Below are 19,316 nucleotides of genomic sequence, written 5' to 3'. Positions count from 1 at the left end.
GTAACGATCATGACATGTTTTTTTTGTTTTTTGTTTTTTTGTTTTTTTGTTTTTTTGAGACAGAGTCTCGCTCTGTAGCCCAGGCTGGAGTGCAGTGGCATGATCTCGGCTCACTCTAACCTCCGTCTCCCGGGTTCAAGCGATTCTCCTGCTTCAGCCTCCCAAATAGCTGGGACTACAGGCGCTTGCCACCACGCTCGGCTAATTTTTTTGGGTTTTTTTTGTATTTTTAGTAGAGACGGGGTTTCACCATGTTAGCCCAGATGGTCTTGATCTCCTGACCTCGTGATCCGCCCGCCTCGGCCTCCCAAAGTGCTGGGATTACAGGCGTGAGCCACTGTGCGTGGTCCCCTTCAGGTCCTTCTTAAGGCCGTTTGCAGCATAAATGAGACGAGGCTTCTTCCGTCCCGCTCAGAGCGCCAGCGTGGAGTTGAGCAGGCCACCCTCTCTCACTAGGCGAACCTCTCATTATTCTGTCATTTGGAGCAGCTGCAGGGGAGCAGCAAGGCCGCAGGGCGAGGAGAGGGAACCTGGGGGACAATCCTTCCTTTTCAGATTGTGAGGCGAGTCTCCCAGTGCAGATTGTGGTTTTCATCTCAGCAAAATGCAGGAGTGAGGGCCTGAGCGGATCCTTGCTCTTCCTTTCAACTCGTTCTTTTTCCCAGGAAAACGACTTACCTGGTAAACACTGTAAACCAAAAATAAAATTCTAAGGGATGCTCCAGCCATCTAAACAGATTTCCTCCTCAGCCAGGGCTCTTAAAATTTAACCTGAAAGACTGGTTCAGGCCAGGAAGGGAAGTGGGGGTGGGAGACCTCTCCAGCACTAACACCAGCACAGACTTGAAGTCTATCAGACTTAAAGATTAACATTTTACAGCCTGTTCTCTTTGAAGCCTGCTAGCTAAAAGCTTCATCTGCATGATACAACTTTCATCTCCACAGCCTCACTGCAACCCAAACATTCCTTTTTTTTTTTTTTTTTTTTCACTCCAGAGAAACAAGAGTTTTGCTTATCGCTCAGGCTGGAGTGCAGTGGAGTGATCTCGACTCGCTGCAACCTCTGCCTCCTGGGTTCAAGCGATTCTCCTGCCTCAGCCTCCCGAGTATCTGGGACTATAGGCACGTGCCACCAAGCCCGGCTAATTTTTTGTATTTTTAGTAGAGACGGGGTTTCATGGTGTTAGCCAGGATGGTCTCTATCTCCTGACCTCATGATCCGCCCGCCTCGGCCTCCCAGAGTGCTGGGATTACAGGCGTGAGCCACTGTGCCTGGCCCCCAAACATTCCTTACTACTGATCCCAGGTCTTTTGTGTTTTTCTTTTTTTTTTTTTTTTTTGAGACAGAGTCTCACTCTGTCCCCTGGCTGGAGTGCAATGGCACGATCTGGCTCACTGCAACCTCTGCCTCCCAGGATCAAGTGATTCTCCTACCTCGGCCTCCCGTGATCAAGTGATTCTTCTGCCTCAGCCTCCCGAGTAGCTGAGATTACAGGCACCCGCCACCACGCCTGGCTAATTTTTGTAGTTTTAGTAGAGGCCGGGTTCCACTATGTTGGCCAGGCTGGTCTCGAACTCCTGACCTCAGGTGACCCACCCAGCTCGGCCTCCCAAAGTGCGGGGATTACAGGCATGAGCCACCACGCCCAGCGATGATCCAGGTCTTTAGACAAACTCAACCAATTGTCAACCAGAATATGTTTAAATTGACCAGGCGCGGTAGCTCACAGCCATAATCCCAGCACTTTGGGAACTTTGGGAGGCCGAGGCGGGCGGATCGCAAGGTCATGAGTTCAAGACCAGCCTGGCTAACGTGGTGAAACCCCATCTCTACTCAAAATACAAAAATCAGTGGGGCATGGTGGCAGGTGCCTGTAATCCCAGCTACTTGGGAGGCTGAGGCAAGAGAATCACTTGAAAGTGGGAGGTGGAGGTTGCAGTGAGCCAAGATCATGCCACTGCACTCCAGCCTGGGTGGAAGAGCGAAACCCTGTCTCAAAAAAAAAAAAGGAAGAAAATGTTTAAATTTACCTCTAGTCTGGAAGCCCCCCTCCTGCTTTGAGTTGTCCCACCTTTCTGAACCAAACCAATGTATTTTTAAAATGTACTTGATTGATGTCTCATGTCTCCTTAAAATGTATCCCAACCAGTTTGGGCCCATGCGGTCAGGACCTCCTGAGCCTGTGTCATGGGCGCGCCCTCAACCTTGGCAAAATACACTTTTTAAATTAACTGAGGCTCAGATTTGCTGGGTTCACAACCCTTCATTGAAGTCAGGCTTGCTGGGGCTGCCTCACGTCTGTGAGTCCCCTGCCCGGCTGGTTCTCAGTTGTAGGGGAGAAATGTCTGCATCTTTTAACATAGCAAGGGTCCTTGCTTCTTCCGGAGGTTTGTTTTTGAAAACCATGCTTTTGCTATGCTCAGAGGTTAGCTTTCCCGGTCGGCATGCTTGACGGGGTGGGGCTGCCCTGAGTACAACCAGAAATTCCATTCTTTTTCCTGGTAGATAGGTGTGTGGGGCAGCCACTCAGTGAGTGTTTGGCCTGGGCCAGGCCTTAAAGACTCTTGCCAGTCACGGAAGATGACTGAGGCAAGTCTCCACCATTTTAGGTTTAAATGCCAACATTAGGGACGCACACTTGGGAGACTGGTCTGTGCCTTTATCCGAAGATGATTTTGAAGGCTTCAATATTGAAAGGGGGAAGGGCAGGATATTGGGAAATACACAATTTTCATGTGAGGGGGTGGAGGAAAAGTCACAGTTTTGTCTGGTTCAGTGACTCTGCGGTTTTACGTAAGATACCGAAGACAGGGCGGCGGAAACAATGAGATATGCATTTGCCTCAGGTGGGTGGAGGGACAACTCAGTTCTGCCCCTCGTCCCAGCGCATGTGAAGATAAGCTATCAGTTCACATTGCCAGGGTGAACTTTAACAGAAGCGCTTTAGGGTGAAGATCTTGAAGCCCACAAAGAATTTCCTTATGGGCAAAATGTGAGGGAGGTGTGTAGCTTTTCATCTTTTTTTTTTTTTTTGAGATGGAGTCTCACTCTGTCGCCAGGCTGGAGCATAGTGTGTCGATCTTGGCTCACTGCATGCTCCACCTCCCAGATTCAAGTGATTCTCCTGCCTCAGTCTCCCCAGTAGCTGGGATTACAGGCACCTGCCACCACACCGGCTACGTTTTGTAGTTTCAGTAGGGATGGGGTTTCATTATGTTGGCCAGGCAGGTCTGGAATTGCTAACCTCAAGTGATCCACCCGCCTCGGCCTCCCAAAGTGCTGGGATTGCAGCACTTTGGGTGAGCCACCAAGCCCAGCCAATCTTTTCATCTTTGTAGTTATTTGTTCCTCAATAATTTGGAACCGACACAGGAGGCCGGTCCCCATGACACAGTCGCTAGCTTCACTTTTCCCTTTGGTTAGTGAGTGTGGGGTCCCAGGATTTATGTTCCTTTCACACTTTCTATGCCATTTAATTTTTGTAGCAACCGTAGTTAGTCCTCATTTATGGCTGGAGAAAAAGGGCAGTTCAGTAAGTGGCCAAGCCTGGCTTCAGACCCAGGGCGGGCCTTTAATCCTCATGGCAATGCTGATGGCCACAATGACGGTGCCACTTACATAGGCAGCCAGATTCAGAAGCATGTGAATTCTCCCAGTTAAAAGAGAACTTTGGCCGGGGGCGGTGGCTCACGCCTGTAATCCCAGCACTTTGGGAGGCTGAGGTGGGCGGATCACAAGGTCAGGAGTTCAAGACCAGCCTGGCCAACATGGTGAAACCCTGTCTCTACTAAAAATACAAAAATTAGCCAGGCGCGGTGGCAGGTGCCTATAATCCCAGCTACTCAGGAGGCTAAGGCAGGTGAATTGCTTGAACCCGGGAGGCAGAGGTTGCAGTGAGGCAAGATCGTGCCACTGCACTCCAGCCTGGGCAACAGAGTGAGACTCTGTCTAAAAAAAGAAAAAAAAAAAGAGAGAACTTCATTTCAGCTGCGCCTGGTGGCACCTTGAAAGCCACATCCACTGTTCTGGTTAGAGAAAAGGCACTCATGACTTTCCTTCACTGAATCCTTCTAGCTTCTGAAGTTCGTATGGGGGAACGGTAAACAGTGGCCATGCCTGCAAGTAAAATCCGAAGCCCTGCGATTGCTCAGTAACAGCTAGAAGCAAGGTTAGAGATTGCAGGGCCAGATTTTTTGCTTAGGTTCAACTAGATAAAATAGAAATAGACTTTGTGTGCGTTTCAGGCGCCGTACTGACGACCGGCCACCAGGAAGGGCTCCGCCCCACTTCTCAGCTTTGGCCCCAAAGTTAGTCTTGTTGCTGCTCTCAGACGTGCTCTGTGTGTCAAAGATGACTTGGAGGTCGGGTGCTGTGGCTCACGCCTGTAATGCCAGCCCTTTGGGAGACCAAAGTGGGAGGATCTCTTGAGCCCAGGAGTTCAAGACCAGCCTGGACAACAGAGGGACCCCATCTCTACAAAAAAATACAAAAATTAACCTGTTGTGGTGGTGGTGCACCTGTAGTCCCAGTTGCTGGGGAGGCTGAGGTAGGAGGATCACCTGAGCTTGGGAAGGTTGAGGCTGCAGTGAGCTGAGATCACGCCACTGCACTCCAGCCTAGGCAACAGAGTGAGACCCATCTTGGAAAAAAAAAAGATGACATGGAAGCAACAGTAGAAGTCGGGGTCAGAGTTCAGGCCTGTCCATCCGTGGATGATGGATAAACCCAGTGTAGTCCGCCATCCCTTGGAGCGTCATTCAGCCGCACACAGGAAGAAGCACTGCACCGTGCAGGACCCCTGAAAACACTGGGCTGCGTGAAAGGGTCAGTGACCATGCGTTGTATGATTCCGAGTGCACGAATGTCCAGGACAGGTGGATCCAGAGAGACGGACGAGATTCGTGGCTGCTTAGGGCTGGGGGCAGGGGCGATGGAGAGTGAGGGCTGAGTGGATGGGGTCTCTCTTTGGGGTGATGGAATGTCTTGGAACTAGATGATAGGGATGGTTGCCCAACACTGGGAGTGACCACCACAGATCTGTACGTGTTTAAATTACTAACGGTTAATGTTATGCTATGTGTGAACTTTACATCCAAAAACTAAAAGCAGTTCAGGCCTAGAATGGAAGGGTCCTGGGTTCAAATCTCACCTCTACCACTTGCTGATTAATGTGGCACCAGGCGAGTGACTCAGCTCAGCTTTCGAAGTCTCAGTTTCCTGTTCTGTGAAGCAGGGAGACACCTGTGCCCGCCTCCTGGGGGCCAGCGGGTAGAAGACCCTGAGCCGCTGGCATTGCCATCACTGCAGAACTGTGCTCCCGGGGCTGGTGGGTGGAGGACCCCAAGCTACTGCTGTCATCCTCACTGCAGAACTGTGCTCCCGGAGCCAGCAGGTGGAGGACCCCGAGCTGCTGGCGTTGCCATCACTGCAGAACTGTGCTCCCGGGGCTGGCCGAATGCCTGGCTTCTACCCTCAGACTTTCTTTCCAATGTGTGTGGAGGGGTTGGTGGGCACAGAGGTGGGGACGCAGCAGTGCACGGACAGCCCACCTTTCAGCAGGACAGACAAGTGTCAAAAAATGACAGCCCCATTACTGCTGGGCACCGCTATGTGCCAGGTGCCATCTGGGGGCTCAGTTCAGGCTGAGGGAACAGGAGGAGCACGTGTCGAGCAGGTGGTGTAGGACCAGCAGGGAAGGGTGCCCTCAGGCCCATCAGAACAGCCACGAGGGCCCTGGGGTGGGAGGGGGCCGACATCCTGGTTGGCACAGAGTGGGCTTCCAGGAGAGGGCAGGGGCAGGGGGACAAGAATGTGAATTCTGTCCCGATGGGGCAAGGCTGAGGGGATTTAGCTGGGCACATGGCCTGCTCTGAATTGAGCTTGGTTCTCTGGAAGGTCAATGGGAGGACGTGCTGGGGACGGGGAGGAAGCCGGGGAGGAGGAGGCGGCGGCTGGGAACAGGCGATGCTTCTCACACATGCGTATCTTTATTAAACGAGAAAATAACATAAAAGCAAAGGGAGGAAGCCTTGAACCTTAAAAGTTGGGCCAGAAATTCTATAATACAATCGGAAGTCGCAATCTGGTCCCAGGGAGAGTCTGTCCTCTAGAGCCGCAGACATTGGCCGCTGTCCCTGGGGCGGGAGGGAAGCCTCCTGTTTGTTTTTTGTCCCGTTGCTTTGAGGGTTGGAATCAATGTCTTTTCCTCTGGGCGTGTTTGTGGTTTCATCTCCATGTGTCCAGGCTCGGTTGGCTTCCCGGGAGTACCTCCACATCTCAGGATTAACACCAGTTTTTAAAAATAACTGACAAAGGCCATTTTTCAGGAGCCAAAGATGTTCGTGCACGCAGAGGGCCCCCCGTGTCGATATGGAAAATGAAGGTCAGCCACTCCCTGCTTCTCTTGGTGTCTTGTTGGACACGATGTCAACGTGGAGCGGGTAGAACTGGAGCCCAGGGCCCCTCTGGCCTCTTGGACCTTTCTGTGTCCCCAAGTCCCCATGGAAATGGGCGGTCCATGGAGAATGGCTGTATAGCTTGCTCTCTGCCCCCATCCCAAGCTCCAGATTCAGAGACCACCCCCTCCATTGACTGTGTCACCCCTTCCCCACCAGAGAAACAGGCTGTTCTCATACTGCTGCAGGAAGCTCAGGCAAGTGCCTTCCTCTGGCCACTGCTTCCATCAGCGTGAACTGCCCAGCATTATAGGATAAGCTTTCTCCTGGGTTTTAAAGTTCAGGACTTTCTCTCTTTGCTGCACTTTTTCCTTGACTAATTGCACAAATCAGAGAAGCAAGAGTAAAATGCTGCCTATCCCTTGGCCTGGGGGGTCAGTGACAAGTTTCTCAACTTCTCAAGTGAGCCTCAGTTTCCTTATTAAAAACCAGGGATGATTTTGTAGAACTTGTCACAACTCAGTGGGAGTGCCGTGGCCCTTATGCCCGATGACATCATCCTGTCACTTTGGGAGCTTCCTAAAACACCGTTCCCCAGACCAACAGCGCTGCAAGCTTCTGGGGCGTGGGCTGGGCCCAGCATGTCAGTACGACCCACAGCGGGACTGGAGCTGCTGCATGCGCACAACACACTTCACCCCGGGCCTGGTTCAGGAGCGGGCGAGGCAGCCATACACCCTATCCTTCAGCAAACTCCTCTTGATCGATGGATTCTAAGTCAGGAGCATCAGTTAGAGGCAGAACTGAAACGTGCCCGTTTCCCAGCTTGGTGCTATCCCACTTCCACTTTGACTCCTTCCACCCAACCCTCTTTCACCCAGCATCACCACCAAATGTGACCTCCTATAAAGAGTCAGAAACTTTAATTTGGTGGGGGCAGGGGGTGGAGTCTCACTCTGTTGCCCAGGCTAGAGGGCAGTGGCACAATCTCAGCTCACTGCAACCTCCACCTCCCGGGTTCAAGAGATTTCTAGCTAGTTTTTGTATTTTATTATTATTATTTTTTCTTTTTGAGACAGAGTCTCGCTCTGTCCCCCAGGCTGGAGTGCGGTGGCCACCATCTCGGCTCACTGCAACCTCTGCCTCCCAGGTTCAAGCAATCCTCCTGCCTCAGCTTCCACAGTAGCTGGGATTATAGGTATGTGCCACCAGGTCTGGCTAATTTTTCTTTGTGTTTTTAGTAGAGATGGGGTTTCACAATATTGGCCAGGCTCATCTCAAACTCCTAACTTCATGATCTGCCCACCTCAGCCTCCCAAAGTGCTGGGATTACAGGCGTGAGCCACCGTGCCCAGCCTGAGTTTTTTTTTTTTTAAGATGGAGTCTCACTCTGTTACCCAGGCTGCAGTACAGTGGCGTAATCTCAGCTCACTGCAACCTCTACCTCCAGGGTTCAAGCATTCCTCCCTGACTCAGCTTCCCAAGTAGCTGGGACTACAGGTACGTGCCACCACGCCCAGTTAATTTTTTGTATTTTTTTAGTAGAGAAGGGGGTTTCACCATATCGGCCAGGCTGGTCTTGAACTCCTGACCTCGTGATCCACCCGCCTCAGCCTCCCAGAGTGCTGGGATTACAGGCATGAGTCGCCACACTTGACCTAATCTACTTATCATTTATTCTTTATCTCCCCTGTTTCCTTCGGAAACAGATTAGCATCTGTTTTCTGTGCTTATCTGACCATAACGTAGGGTAACGTACCGTAATGTAAAGTAAGGTTGGAAGATAACATGTTTAGGTTGATTGCAAAACTTTCTCTCTTCTGGCAGGAATATTTTTTAAGGCTGTGAAAATAAAAATACTGGGCCAGGCTCGGTGGCTCATCCCTGTAATCCCAGCACTTTGGGAGGCCAAGGTAGGCAGATCACCTGAGGTCAGGAGTTTGAGACCAGCCTGGCCAATATGGTGAACTCCATCACTACTAAAAATACAAATAATAATAATAATAATAATTAGCTGGGCATGGTGATGGGCACCTGTAATCCCAGCTACTTGGGAGGTTGAGGCAGGAGAATCACTTGAACCCGGGAGGCAGAGGTTGCAGTGAGCCGAGATTGTGACATTGTACTCCAGCCTGGGCAACAGAGAGAGACTCTGTCTAAAAAAAGGAAAAGCAAAATACTGTACTGATTCAGATTTTTTTCCAAGCAAGTAATAGGTAAAAAGAAACCCAAACTGGCTTACAAGAAAGGGCACCCGTTGGCTTGCGAAACTGATCAGCTGCAGCCATTGGTATAAGCTTGATCCGGGCCGGGCGCGGTGACTCCTGCCAGTAATCCCAGCACTTTGGGAGGACGAGGTGGGCGGATCACCTGAGGTCGGGAGTTCGAGACCAGCCTGACCAACATGGAGAAACCCCGTCTTTACTAAAAATACAAAATTAGCCAGGCATGGCGGCGCACGCCTGTAATCCCAGCTACTTGTGAGGCTGAGGCAGCAGAATCGCCTGAACCCGGGAGGTGAAGGTTGCAGTGACTCCAGCCAAGGTGACAGAGCGAGACTCCGTCTAAAAAAAAAAAAAAAAAGAAAAAGGGTGAAAGGCAGCCCCAGAGTGGGAGAAGAGATTTGTAAAATGGGCAAAGGCCTTATAATTGGAATATATAAAGAACTCCTAAAAAATCAGTAAGAAAACCACAAACAGCCCAAGAGAAAAATGGGCAAATGTCTCAAGTAGGTATCTGGTGAAAGAGGAGATGCGGATGGCCAATGAATCTGCACAAAATACTCATCATGGTTAATCATTAGGGAAATGTAAATGAAATCCGCAGGAGACACCTGGGCACAACCTCCAGAATGCATACAGTGACCCAGTGGCAAGGACAGGAACGACCACTTTGGAAAACTCTTTAGCAGCACAGCCAAACCTAGCCTCCCCACTAAAAATGCCCTTTGCTCAGAACCCAGCAGCAGCTCCAAAGTCTCCACCCAGCCTGTGGTGCCCCAGTAACCACCCTTGCCTCCCATGCCTCTCTCCTCACCCCTGCATTTGGCTGCCCTCACCCTCTGGCTGTACCTTGAACACCCGAAGGGCACTCCTGCCTCCAGCTTCTACCTGGAATTTTCTGCCCTCATGTAGCCATGTGGTTCACTCCTCCCTCGGTCTCTGCCCAAATGGCCCCTGTAGAAGAGACCTCCCCACCCAGCCATGTCCTCTCCCTGTGACTTGCTACCCCAGACTTTCTGTGTTTATGCATCATTGTCCACCTCCTTTCATCAGAGTGTGAGCTCCGCAGGCATAGGCTCTTCAGACCTGAGGCAGTCTAGGCTCCATCCCCAGAGTCTAGAGTAGAGCCTGCCACATAATTGGCGCTCAATAAATGTTACATAAATTAATGGAAACCGTCCTGGCACCAGTGGTAGCTCTCTTTCCACCAAAGGAATGAGCTTGCCAAGACAGAGACAACATCATGAAAGAAAGACAGAAAAGCCACGCTCAGACCCATCACTGAGTTCTGGATCAAGTCTTTTTTTTTTTTTTTCAGACGAAGTTTCGCTCTTGTTGCCCAGGCTGGAGTGCAATGGCGTGATCTTGGCTCACTGCAACCTCTGCCTCCCAGGTTTAAGTGATTCTCCTGCCTCAGCCTCCCGAGTAGCTGGGATTACAGGCATATGCCACCACACCCAGCTACTTTTGTATTTTTAGTAGAGACGGGGTTTCTCCATGTTGGTCAGGCTGGTCTGGAACTCCCGACCTCAGGTGATCCAACCGCCTCGGCCTCCCAAAGCGCTGGGTTTACAGGTGCGAGCCGTCATGCCCAGCTCCTATGTTATTTTTTAGGAGCTTTGTTGTTTTACTTTTCCTGTTTAGATCTATGATCTGTCAGAAATTAATTTTTGTGTGTGCTGTGAGGTAGGGGTGTGAGGTATGGTGAGAAAAAAGATTCATGGTTCCCCATTTGGATATCCAGTTGGCTGGGTGGGGTGACTTATGCCTGTAATCCCAGCACTTTGGGAAGTCAAGGCAGGAGAACTGTTGGAGCCCAGGAGTTCAAGACCAATCTGGGCAACATAGTGAGACCCCGTGGATCGACAGATGAATTGGTCAATCAATCAATAGATAGATAGATATCCAAATTATCCAAAACTATTCACAGAAAAGCCCATCCATTCCCTACAGCATGACTCAGGGATCACTAATGTATGGAAGCTTCTAGACACGCTATCGTTTTTCATTGGTTGATTTGTCCTTCTCTGACAGGTACCACATTATCTTAATTACTATAGCTTTTTATTTTTTTTTTTTGAGACAGAGTCTCACTCTGTCGCCCAGGCTGGAGTGCAGTGGCATGATCTCAGCTCACTGCAACCTCCGCCTCCCGGGTTCAAGCGATTCTCCTGCCTCAGCCTCCCAAATAGCTGGGATTACAGATGTGCACCACCACACCCAGCTAATTTTTGTGTTTTTAGTACAGACAAGGGTTTACCATATTGGCCAGGATGTTCTCGATCTCCTGACCTCATGATCTACCCGCCTTGGCCTCCCAAAGTGCTGGGATTACAGGCGTGAGGCACCGCGCCCGGCCAGGAGTTCTCACAAGGAGGAGGCAGAAGCTGTAAAAGCAAGGAAAAGGATCCTCCCCTAGAGCCTCAGAAGGAAGCAGCCGTGCGGACGCCTTGGTGTCAGGCTTCTGACTCACTGAACCATAAGAGAATCAATCTCTGTTGTTTTAAGCCACCAAGTTTGTGGTACTTTGTTACAGTGAAACTAAGCACCCTGCACCTGCCTTGGGTGCCATGACACACGCTTCCATCCTGCGTTATGTTCCCTATGGTACTTACACATCTTTCTTTCACTTGCAGCTGAAAAGTGTATCAACTAAAGCAATAACCCCATTCTCTCTTTTTAATTTCAGAAGTCACGTACAATCACATTGTGAAACCTGGGAAACAGCACTTCCTTCTTTCAAAGTCAGTTCTGCTATTCGTGTGGACCTAACGTCTCAAGGATCTTGTGCCCTCATTAGTGGTCTGGAAGGATGCCCAGACCTTCCGGTTCATCAGGGGTTGAAGAGGGCGATAGTTGTTCACCATCATCTTCTCCTCTTCACCAAGTGCAGAAAACAGGAGAGTACGAAATGCAGAGAGCTGGAATAGAGGGCAGCCAGGGTGAGCTTGGTATGAGTGCAGAGTGAGCCAGCCCCTGGGTGTCCCTCAGGCCTTGTGTGGTCCCCTCTCATGCTGAATCAGGATTGCCCGAAATGACCAGTAAATATGGTGTAAGGGAAGGTGTGTGCAGAGCCAGGTTATAAGAGGCATTGCCGCTTCTGTTTGGTCTTTAGGATCACTTGCTCTGGGGGGAAGCTGGTCGCCATATTGGGAGGGTACTCAAGCAGCCCCGAGGAGAGGCCCATGGAGAGAGGAACTGAGGCTCCCAGCCAACTGCCAGCACCAACTTGCCAGCCACTTGAGAGGGCCAACCTTGGAAATGAATCCTCTAGCCCTAGTTGAGCTTTCAGATAACTACAGTCCCAGCTGACATTGGGCTACAACTCATGAAAGATGGTAAGCCAGAGCCACCCAAATTCACAACCCATGGAAACTGTGGGAGAAAATAAATGATTGGTTTGTTGTTGTTGTTGTTTGACACAGTGTTTTGTTCTTGTTTCCCAGGCTGGAGTGCCTTTGGCGAGATCTCAGCTCACTGCAACCTCTGCCTCCTGGGTTCAAGCGATTCTCCTGCCTCAGCCTCCTGAGTAGTTGGGATTATAGGCATGAGCCACCTTGCCCTGCTAATTTTTTTTTTTTTTTGAGATGGAGTTTCGCCTTTGTTGCCCAGGCTGGAGTGCAATGGTGTGATCTCGGCTCGTGGCAACCTCCGCCTCCCAGGTTCAAGCAATTCTCCTGCCTCAGCCTCCCGAGTAACTGGGATTACAGACATGCACCACCATGCTCGGCTAATTTTGTGTTTTTAGCAGAGATGGGGCTTCTCCATGTTGATCAGGCTGCTCTCAAACTCCTGACCTCAGGTTATCTGCCTACCTTAGCCTACCAAAGTACTAGGATCATAGGTGTGAGCCACCACACGCGGCCTAATTTTGTATTTTTAGTAGAGACAGGGTTTCCCCATGTTGGTCAGGCTGGTCTTGAACTCCTAACCTCAGGTGTTCCACCCGCCTCATACCCCAAAGTGCTGGGATTACAAGCATGAGCCACTGCACCTGGCCCAAATGATTGTTTTCTGAAGTCACTATGTTTTGGAGCTATTTGTTACACAGCAATAGATAACTGACACATATAATATAAATGCTAAAGTAACATTTGAATTTACTTTTCACTCAAGGAACTAAAAGACTACTTTTTATGACTGGGCACAGTGCCTCACGCCTGTAACCCCAGCACTTTGGGAGGCTGAGGTGGGTGAATCACCTGAGGTCAGGAGTTTGAGACCAGCCTGGCCAACATGGAGAAACTCTATCTCTACTAAAAATACAAAATTAGCTAGGTGTGGTGGGGCATGCCTGTAATGCCAGCTACTTGGGAGGCTGAGGCAGAAGAATCACTTGAACCCAGGAGGCGGAGGTTGTGGTGAGCTGAGATCATGCCATTGCACTTCAACCTGGGTAATAAGAGGGAAACTCCATCTCCGAAGGAAAAAAAAAAAAAAGACTTTTTATGTATCATCTCACTTATTCACAAAATATACTTATGAACTCTGTGAGTTAACTCACACATTCAATTAAATTCAGAAGTGAGATTATGTCTACATGCTGACAGCGTACTGAGCCAGTTAACCCTGCGCGATGATCACGTGCCCCCTAGAGTTGTGTTGTGCACGGTGTACGTGGTCTCCTGGGCCCTGACCACGGTGTGCTCATCCACATTTGTGGTCTGCACATTTGTTGACTGTCTCAGAGAGGCAGCCTTTCTCCTCCCCTGGAAAACTCCTCGCCTCCCAGGACATGTGTACCCTGCCTCCCTAGCTCCCCTGCTCAGGATAAGGGGCTCCTGCCCTGCATTTTTACATGACACTGGCCACCCTGGCTTAATACTATTGGTTTTGCTTCTACTTTCCTGCCAGACTGCAGTGTTCTGAGATGAATGCCCTGTTCCTGTGCCGCCCCTCCACACCTGCCTCCCTCCCACCCTCTCCTGGCGGCACAGACCCAGAATGGGCACTCGTCACATATATGCTTGTTGAGTGGCATAAGGGTCTTGCTGACAAGGGGCCACCTTCAACCAAAGCCTTCCCCATGTCCGACGGGTCTGCTTTGGAGGCAGGCAGATATTCTGCATCCCACATCTCCAAGTGCAAATGACATCACGCCGTGATGAGTAAACAAGGGAATATTTTCGCAGACCCAGGAGACTGAAAGACCGTCACCTGGAGCCCTCGGAAAGAACCAGAGATGCTAAGTCCTGCTGCGACTGCTGAGAAACGTCTGCCGGGTGGGGGCGGGGCATAAAAGCAGCACACTTGTGGTTCTAAACTGCCTTGGACAGACAGAATTGTTACAGATTCTTAAGATTTCCAGAAAAAAATGATAGTATAAACTTTTATTTATTTTTTGTTTTAATTTTTTTGAGACAGAGTCTCACTCTGTCGCCCAAGTTGGAGTGCAGTGGTGCGATCTCAGCTCACTGCAACCTTCGCCTTCCAGGTTCAAGTGATTCTCCTACTTCAGCCTCCCAAGTAGCTGGGACTACAGGCGCCCGCCACCATGCCTGGCTAATTTTTGTATTTTTATTTATTTATTTATTTATTTATTTGAGATGGAGTTTTGCTCTTGTTGCCCAGGCTGGAGTGTAGTGGTGCGATCTTGGCTCACTGCAGCCTCCACCTCCCGGCTTCAGGTTATTCTCTTGCCCCAGCCTCCCAAGTTGCTGATATTACAGGCATGCACCACCACGCCCGGCTAATTTTGTATTTTTAGTAGAGATGGGGTTTCACCATGTTGGTCAGGCTGGTCTCGAACTCCTGGCCTCAAGTGATCCGCCTGCCTCGGCCTCCTAAAGTGCTAAGATTATAGGCATGAGCCATCACACCCAGCCCAACAGTATAACTTTAAAAAATGTATACAAGTATTATTAACTAATTTTCGGGAAAAAAGGCAATGAAACTATTTAGATAAGAAAAAGGAGGGCCGGACGCGGTGGCTCACGCCTGTAATCCCAGCACGTTGGGAGGCCAAGGCGGGCGGATCACGAGGTCAGGAGATTGAGACGATCCTGGCTAGCATGGTGAAAACCCATCTCCTAAAAAATAGAAAAAATTAGCCGGGCATGGTGGTGGGCACCTGTAGTCCCAGCTACTCAGGAGGCTGAGGCAGGAGAATGGCACGAACCCGGGAGGTGGAGCTGGCAGTGAGCCGAAAATGTGCCACTGCACTCCAGCCTGGGCGACAGAGCGAGACTCCGTCTCAAAAAAAAAGAAGGCCGGGCTCGGTGGCTCATGCCTGGAATCCCAGCACTTTGGGAGGCCGAGGTGGGAGGATCACCTGAGGTCAGGAGTTCAAGACCAGCCTGGCCAACATGGGGAAACTGCGTCTCTACTAAAAATACCAAAACTGGCCGGGTGTGGTGGTATGCACCTGTAATCCCAGCTACTTGGGAGGCTGAGGCAGGAGAATCGCTTGAACCCAGGAGGTGGAGGTTGTAGTGGGTTGAGATTGTACCACTGCACTCCAGCCTGGGCGACAGAACGAGACTCTGTCTCAAAAAAAAAAAAAAAAAAAAAAGAAAAGAAAAAGGAAGAAAACAAAAACCATGCAGACCCTGGGACAACTCCCATGAATGCCTTGTGTTTGTGTGTGATAGATCAGGGCGCGGCTCAGAACATGCTCGCTGTGATCATCGGAACCGCTGTCCAATCTCAACAAGCTCCTGCTTCGATTGGAAATTTTTTCTTGTGTAAGAGTGCCCCAAAGGCATGAAAGAATATAACTCCACAACGCTCTTATGCAGCATCTTAGTGACGCTGCCAAGCAAGAGAGACGCCTTCCATGAAGTGCCATCATGCCAGTTACGGGCACAGCTCACCTGGCTTGGGGCCACTTCAACGGGCTCCTTCTGGATGATCCAGGTGACCGACTCGGTCAGCGGCGGGGTGGTGAGCGAGCCCGCATAGGTCCAGTAATCCCGGCAGGCGGGCAGCAGACTGGAGGGGTCGAAGGGGCCCACGGCCGCCCGCGCGTCCTGAGAGACCAAGAAGCACAGGCCGTGTCAGTCCTCAGGCGAGACTAGGAGCTTCCATCTTATCTCAGCACGTGAGGCCTTCACGGCACTTGGAAGGAAGTGCTTTCCCCGAGATAAGGCCACGAGGCCACTGCTGTCACACTTGGAAGCAGTGATGAGAAAATATGACCCTTCTATACAGAGCAAGGATTCCTGCCAACTTACATTGGTGGGAATTACATTACTTTACACCAGCTTACGCTGGTGCTTACATTTTTCCTTTTGAAGTCATTTCTTGGCCGGGCGCAGTAGCTCGCACCTGTAATCTCAGCACTTTGGGAGGCCGAGGCGGGTGAATTACTTAAGGTCAGGAGTTCGAGACCAGCCTGGTCAACCTGGTGAAACCCTGTCTCTACGAAAAATACAAAAATTATACAGATGTGGTGGTGGGCGCCTGTAATTCCAGCTACTCAGGAGGCTGAGGCAGGAGAATCACTTGAGCCCGGGAGGCGGATGTTGCAGTGAGCGGAGATCACGCCACACTGCGCTCCAGCCTGGGCAACAGAGTAAGACTGTCTCAAATAATAATAATAATAATTAATAAATAATACAGATAAAAATAAAGCCATTTCTTTTTGCATACTTTGGCTGCAAAAAATATTACTTTTTATTGTGATAAAATATACATAACATAAAATTTACCATCTTAACCTTTTTTTTTTTTTTTGAGATGGAGTTTTGCTCTTGTTGCCCAGGCTGGAGTGCAATGGCGCCATCCTGGCTGATTGCAACCTCTGCCTCCCAGGCTCAAGTGATTCTCCTGCCTCAGCCTCCTGAGTAGCTGGGATTACAGGTGCCCACCACCACACTTGCTAACTTTGTATTTTTAGTAGAGACGGGGTTTCTTCATGTTGGTCAGGCTGGTTTTTGAACTCCCGACCTCAGGTGATTCACCTGCCTCAGCCTCCCACAGTGCTGGGATGACGGGCATGAGCTACCGTCCCTGGCCCATCTTAACCATTTTTAAGTGTAAATTTCAATGGCGTTAAATGCAGTCACATTGTGGTGCCACCATCTCCACCATCCGTCTCCAGAACTTTTCCATCATCCCAAACTCAAACTCTGTTCTGGGGACCTGATGTGGGTGTGATCCTGTGGTTTTTTGTCTTCTGTGTCTGGCTTATTTCACTGGGCATAATGTCCTTCAGGTTTATCCACATTGGAGCATGTGTCAGGAGTCCCTGCATTGTTGCTTTTTTTTTTTCTTTTGAGACAGAGTCTCGCTCTGTCACCCAGGCTGGAGTGCAGTGGCGTGATCTCGGTTCACTGCAAGCTCTGCCTCCTGGGTTCACACCATTCTCCTGCCTCAGCCTCCCGAGTAGCTGAGTCTACATCCGCTTGCCATTGCGACTGGCTAATCTTTTATATTTTGAGTAGAGATGGGGTTTCACCATGTGAGCCAGGATGATCTCAATCTCTTGACCTCGTGATCCACCCACCTTGGCCTCCCAAAGTGCTGGGATTACAGGCATGAGCCCGGCGTATCTGAAGACATTTCTACTGCTACCTTACCAATGAGGGTATCCAGTATCTCCATGATTACCTTCATCTGTCCCCAAAAACTGTGCCTGCCACCCTGCGCTGCAGCCATCCAGAGACTGGCAGGCCTTGGCCTAAAGGTCTGGAGGGTGACTGACCTGCAAGACTCACAAGAGGGGAAGCCGACAGAGATACCTACAGATGGAGCGCTGTGCTCCTGGTGCCGACAAGAAAGCCGAGGCTGGGGCTGGGTCAGCAACCAAATTCCAGTTTAGAGGCGGATTTGCTCGTGGATGTGGCCAGCCACCTCAGTAAAATTAGAGAGGATTATTTTGCATTGAATACACTTACGGCCAAAAAAAAAAGCTTTAAAAAAAAAAAAAGAGTCGGGCTCTTACTTTGTCACCCAGACGGGAGTGCAGTGATGCCATCAGAGCTCACTGCAGGTGCTAATTCCTGGGCTCAAGCGATCCTCCTGTCTCAGCTTCCCAAGTAGCTATGACACCACACCAGGGTTTAAAATTAACTGTTTGTAGCCAGGGGGTCTTGCCATCTTGCCCAGGCTGTTCTCCAACTCCTGGGCTCAATCGATCCTCCTGCCTTGGCCTTTCAAAATATTGGGATTACAGGCATAAGCCACTGTGCCCAGCCAGCTCTTTTGGATATATACCCAGAGGTGTGTGATTGCTGAATCATAGGGTAGTTCTATTTATTATTTATTTATTTGTTTATTTATTTTGAGGCAGAGTCTCACTCTGTCTTCCAGGCTGGAGTGCCATGGTGTGATCTCGGCTCACGGCGGTTGGGCCTGGCCGCAACACAGCCCTCATCAGTGTCCCAACCCAAACAAGCACAACTCTGCACCTGCCCCTGGCTGTGGGACAAGAGTCCAGCTGGAAGTGACAGAGTCTCTGTCCGCAAGGCAGACGGCCTCCCTGCTCAACCACAGCACATTGACTTTGCTGGGCCCTGGCCTTCCGAGGTGGAAGCCGGCAACCCAGATGCCTTGGGCTTGTCTCCTAACATCAAGCAGTGAGGGTCAGGGTCAGGAGAGGCGGCTGAGCTACCAGAAGGAAGCCCAGGAGTGTCCACGCCGACAGACACATGCATCAGTTCTGGGCACACGTGTTCACGTTTGTAATTATCCAGCTAATTTTTTAAAAACAGCATTATAGGCTGGACGCAGTGGCTTATGCCTCTAATCCCAGCACTTTGGGAGGCCAAGGCAGGCAGATCATCTGAGGTCAGGAGTCGAGACCAGCTTGACCAACATGGCAAAACCCCGTCTCTACTAAAAATACAAAAATTAGCCGGGCATGGTGGCAGGTGCCTGTAATCGCAGCTACTCGGTAGGCTGAGGCAGGAGAATTGCTTTAGCACAGGAAGCAGAGGTTGCAGTGAGCCAAGATCGCGCCACTGCACTCCAGCCTGGGCGACAGAGAGAGACTCTATGTCAAACAACTACAACAACAGCAATAAAACCCACAGCATTATTGTGATAGAATTCACATACCATGCAACTCTCCCATCTAAGGTGTACAACCTGGTTGGGCACAACGTCTCATGCCTGTAATCCCAGCACTTTGGGAGGCCGAGGTGGGAGGACTGCTTGAGGCCAGGAGTTTGAGACTAGCCTGAGCAACATAACAAGACCCTGACTCTACAGAAAATACAAAAACTAGCCAGGTGTGGTGGCGCATGCCTGTGGTCCCAGGTAGCTAGGAGGCTGAGGTGGGAGGATGGCTTGAGCCCAGGAGGTCGAGGCTGCAGTGAGCTGTGATCATGTCACTGCACTCTAGCCTAGATGACAAAGTGAGATCCTTTCTTTTTTTTTTTTTTTTTGAGACGGAGTCTCGCTCTGTCGCCCAGGCTGGATTGCAGTGGCCCGATCTCGGCTCACTGCAAGCTCCGCCTCCCGGGTTCACGCCATTCTCCTGCCTCAGCCTCCAGAGTAGCTGGGACTACAGGCGCCCGCCACCACGCCCGGCTAGTTTTTTGTATCTTTTAGTAGAGACGGGGTTTCATCGTGTTAGCCAGGATGGTCTCGATCGCCTGACCTCGTGATCCGCCCGTCTCAGCCTCCCAAAGTGCTGGGATTACAGGCTTGAGCCACCGCGCCCGGCCGTGAGATCCTTTCTTAAAGTAAGTACATAAAAATTGAAGTGTACAGTTCTATGGTTTTGGGTATATTCATGGTTGTGCAGCCATCCCA

The 19,316-nt window shown here is 50.4% G+C and overlaps 1 protein-coding gene across 3 annotated transcripts in view; it reads right to left on the bottom strand.

The window, feature by feature from the left end:
• Positions 1 to 5,969: 5,969 nt before the first annotated feature.
• CA5A (carbonic anhydrase 5A) overlaps positions 5,970 to 19,316 on the bottom strand; it is a 55,418-nt gene continuing 42,071 nt past the window's right edge. For 2 of the 3 annotated variants that reach the window (XM_003917292.5, XM_009197017.4), the window contains 2 exons: positions 15,431 to 15,586; positions 10,953 to 11,539 (listed from right to left, as the gene is read on the bottom strand). In XM_003917292.5, coding sequence (XP_003917341.2) covers positions 11,387 to 11,539; positions 15,431 to 15,586 — 309 coding nt within the window. In that variant the 3' untranslated portion in view covers positions 10,953 to 11,386. Of the gene's footprint in view, positions 6,362 to 10,952; positions 11,540 to 15,430; positions 15,587 to 19,316 lie in introns of those variants that run through there. The other variant, XM_031658035.1, reaches the window with a different exon arrangement.

Source organism: Papio anubis, chromosome 18, assembly GCF_008728515.1.
Source record: "Papio anubis isolate 15944 chromosome 18, Panubis1.0, whole genome shotgun sequence".
NCBI classification, from domain to species: domain Eukaryota; kingdom Metazoa; phylum Chordata; class Mammalia; order Primates; family Cercopithecidae; genus Papio; species Papio anubis.
Note: the sequence above shows the minus strand (reverse complement) of the source record. Positions and strands in the feature narration are given on the sequence as shown.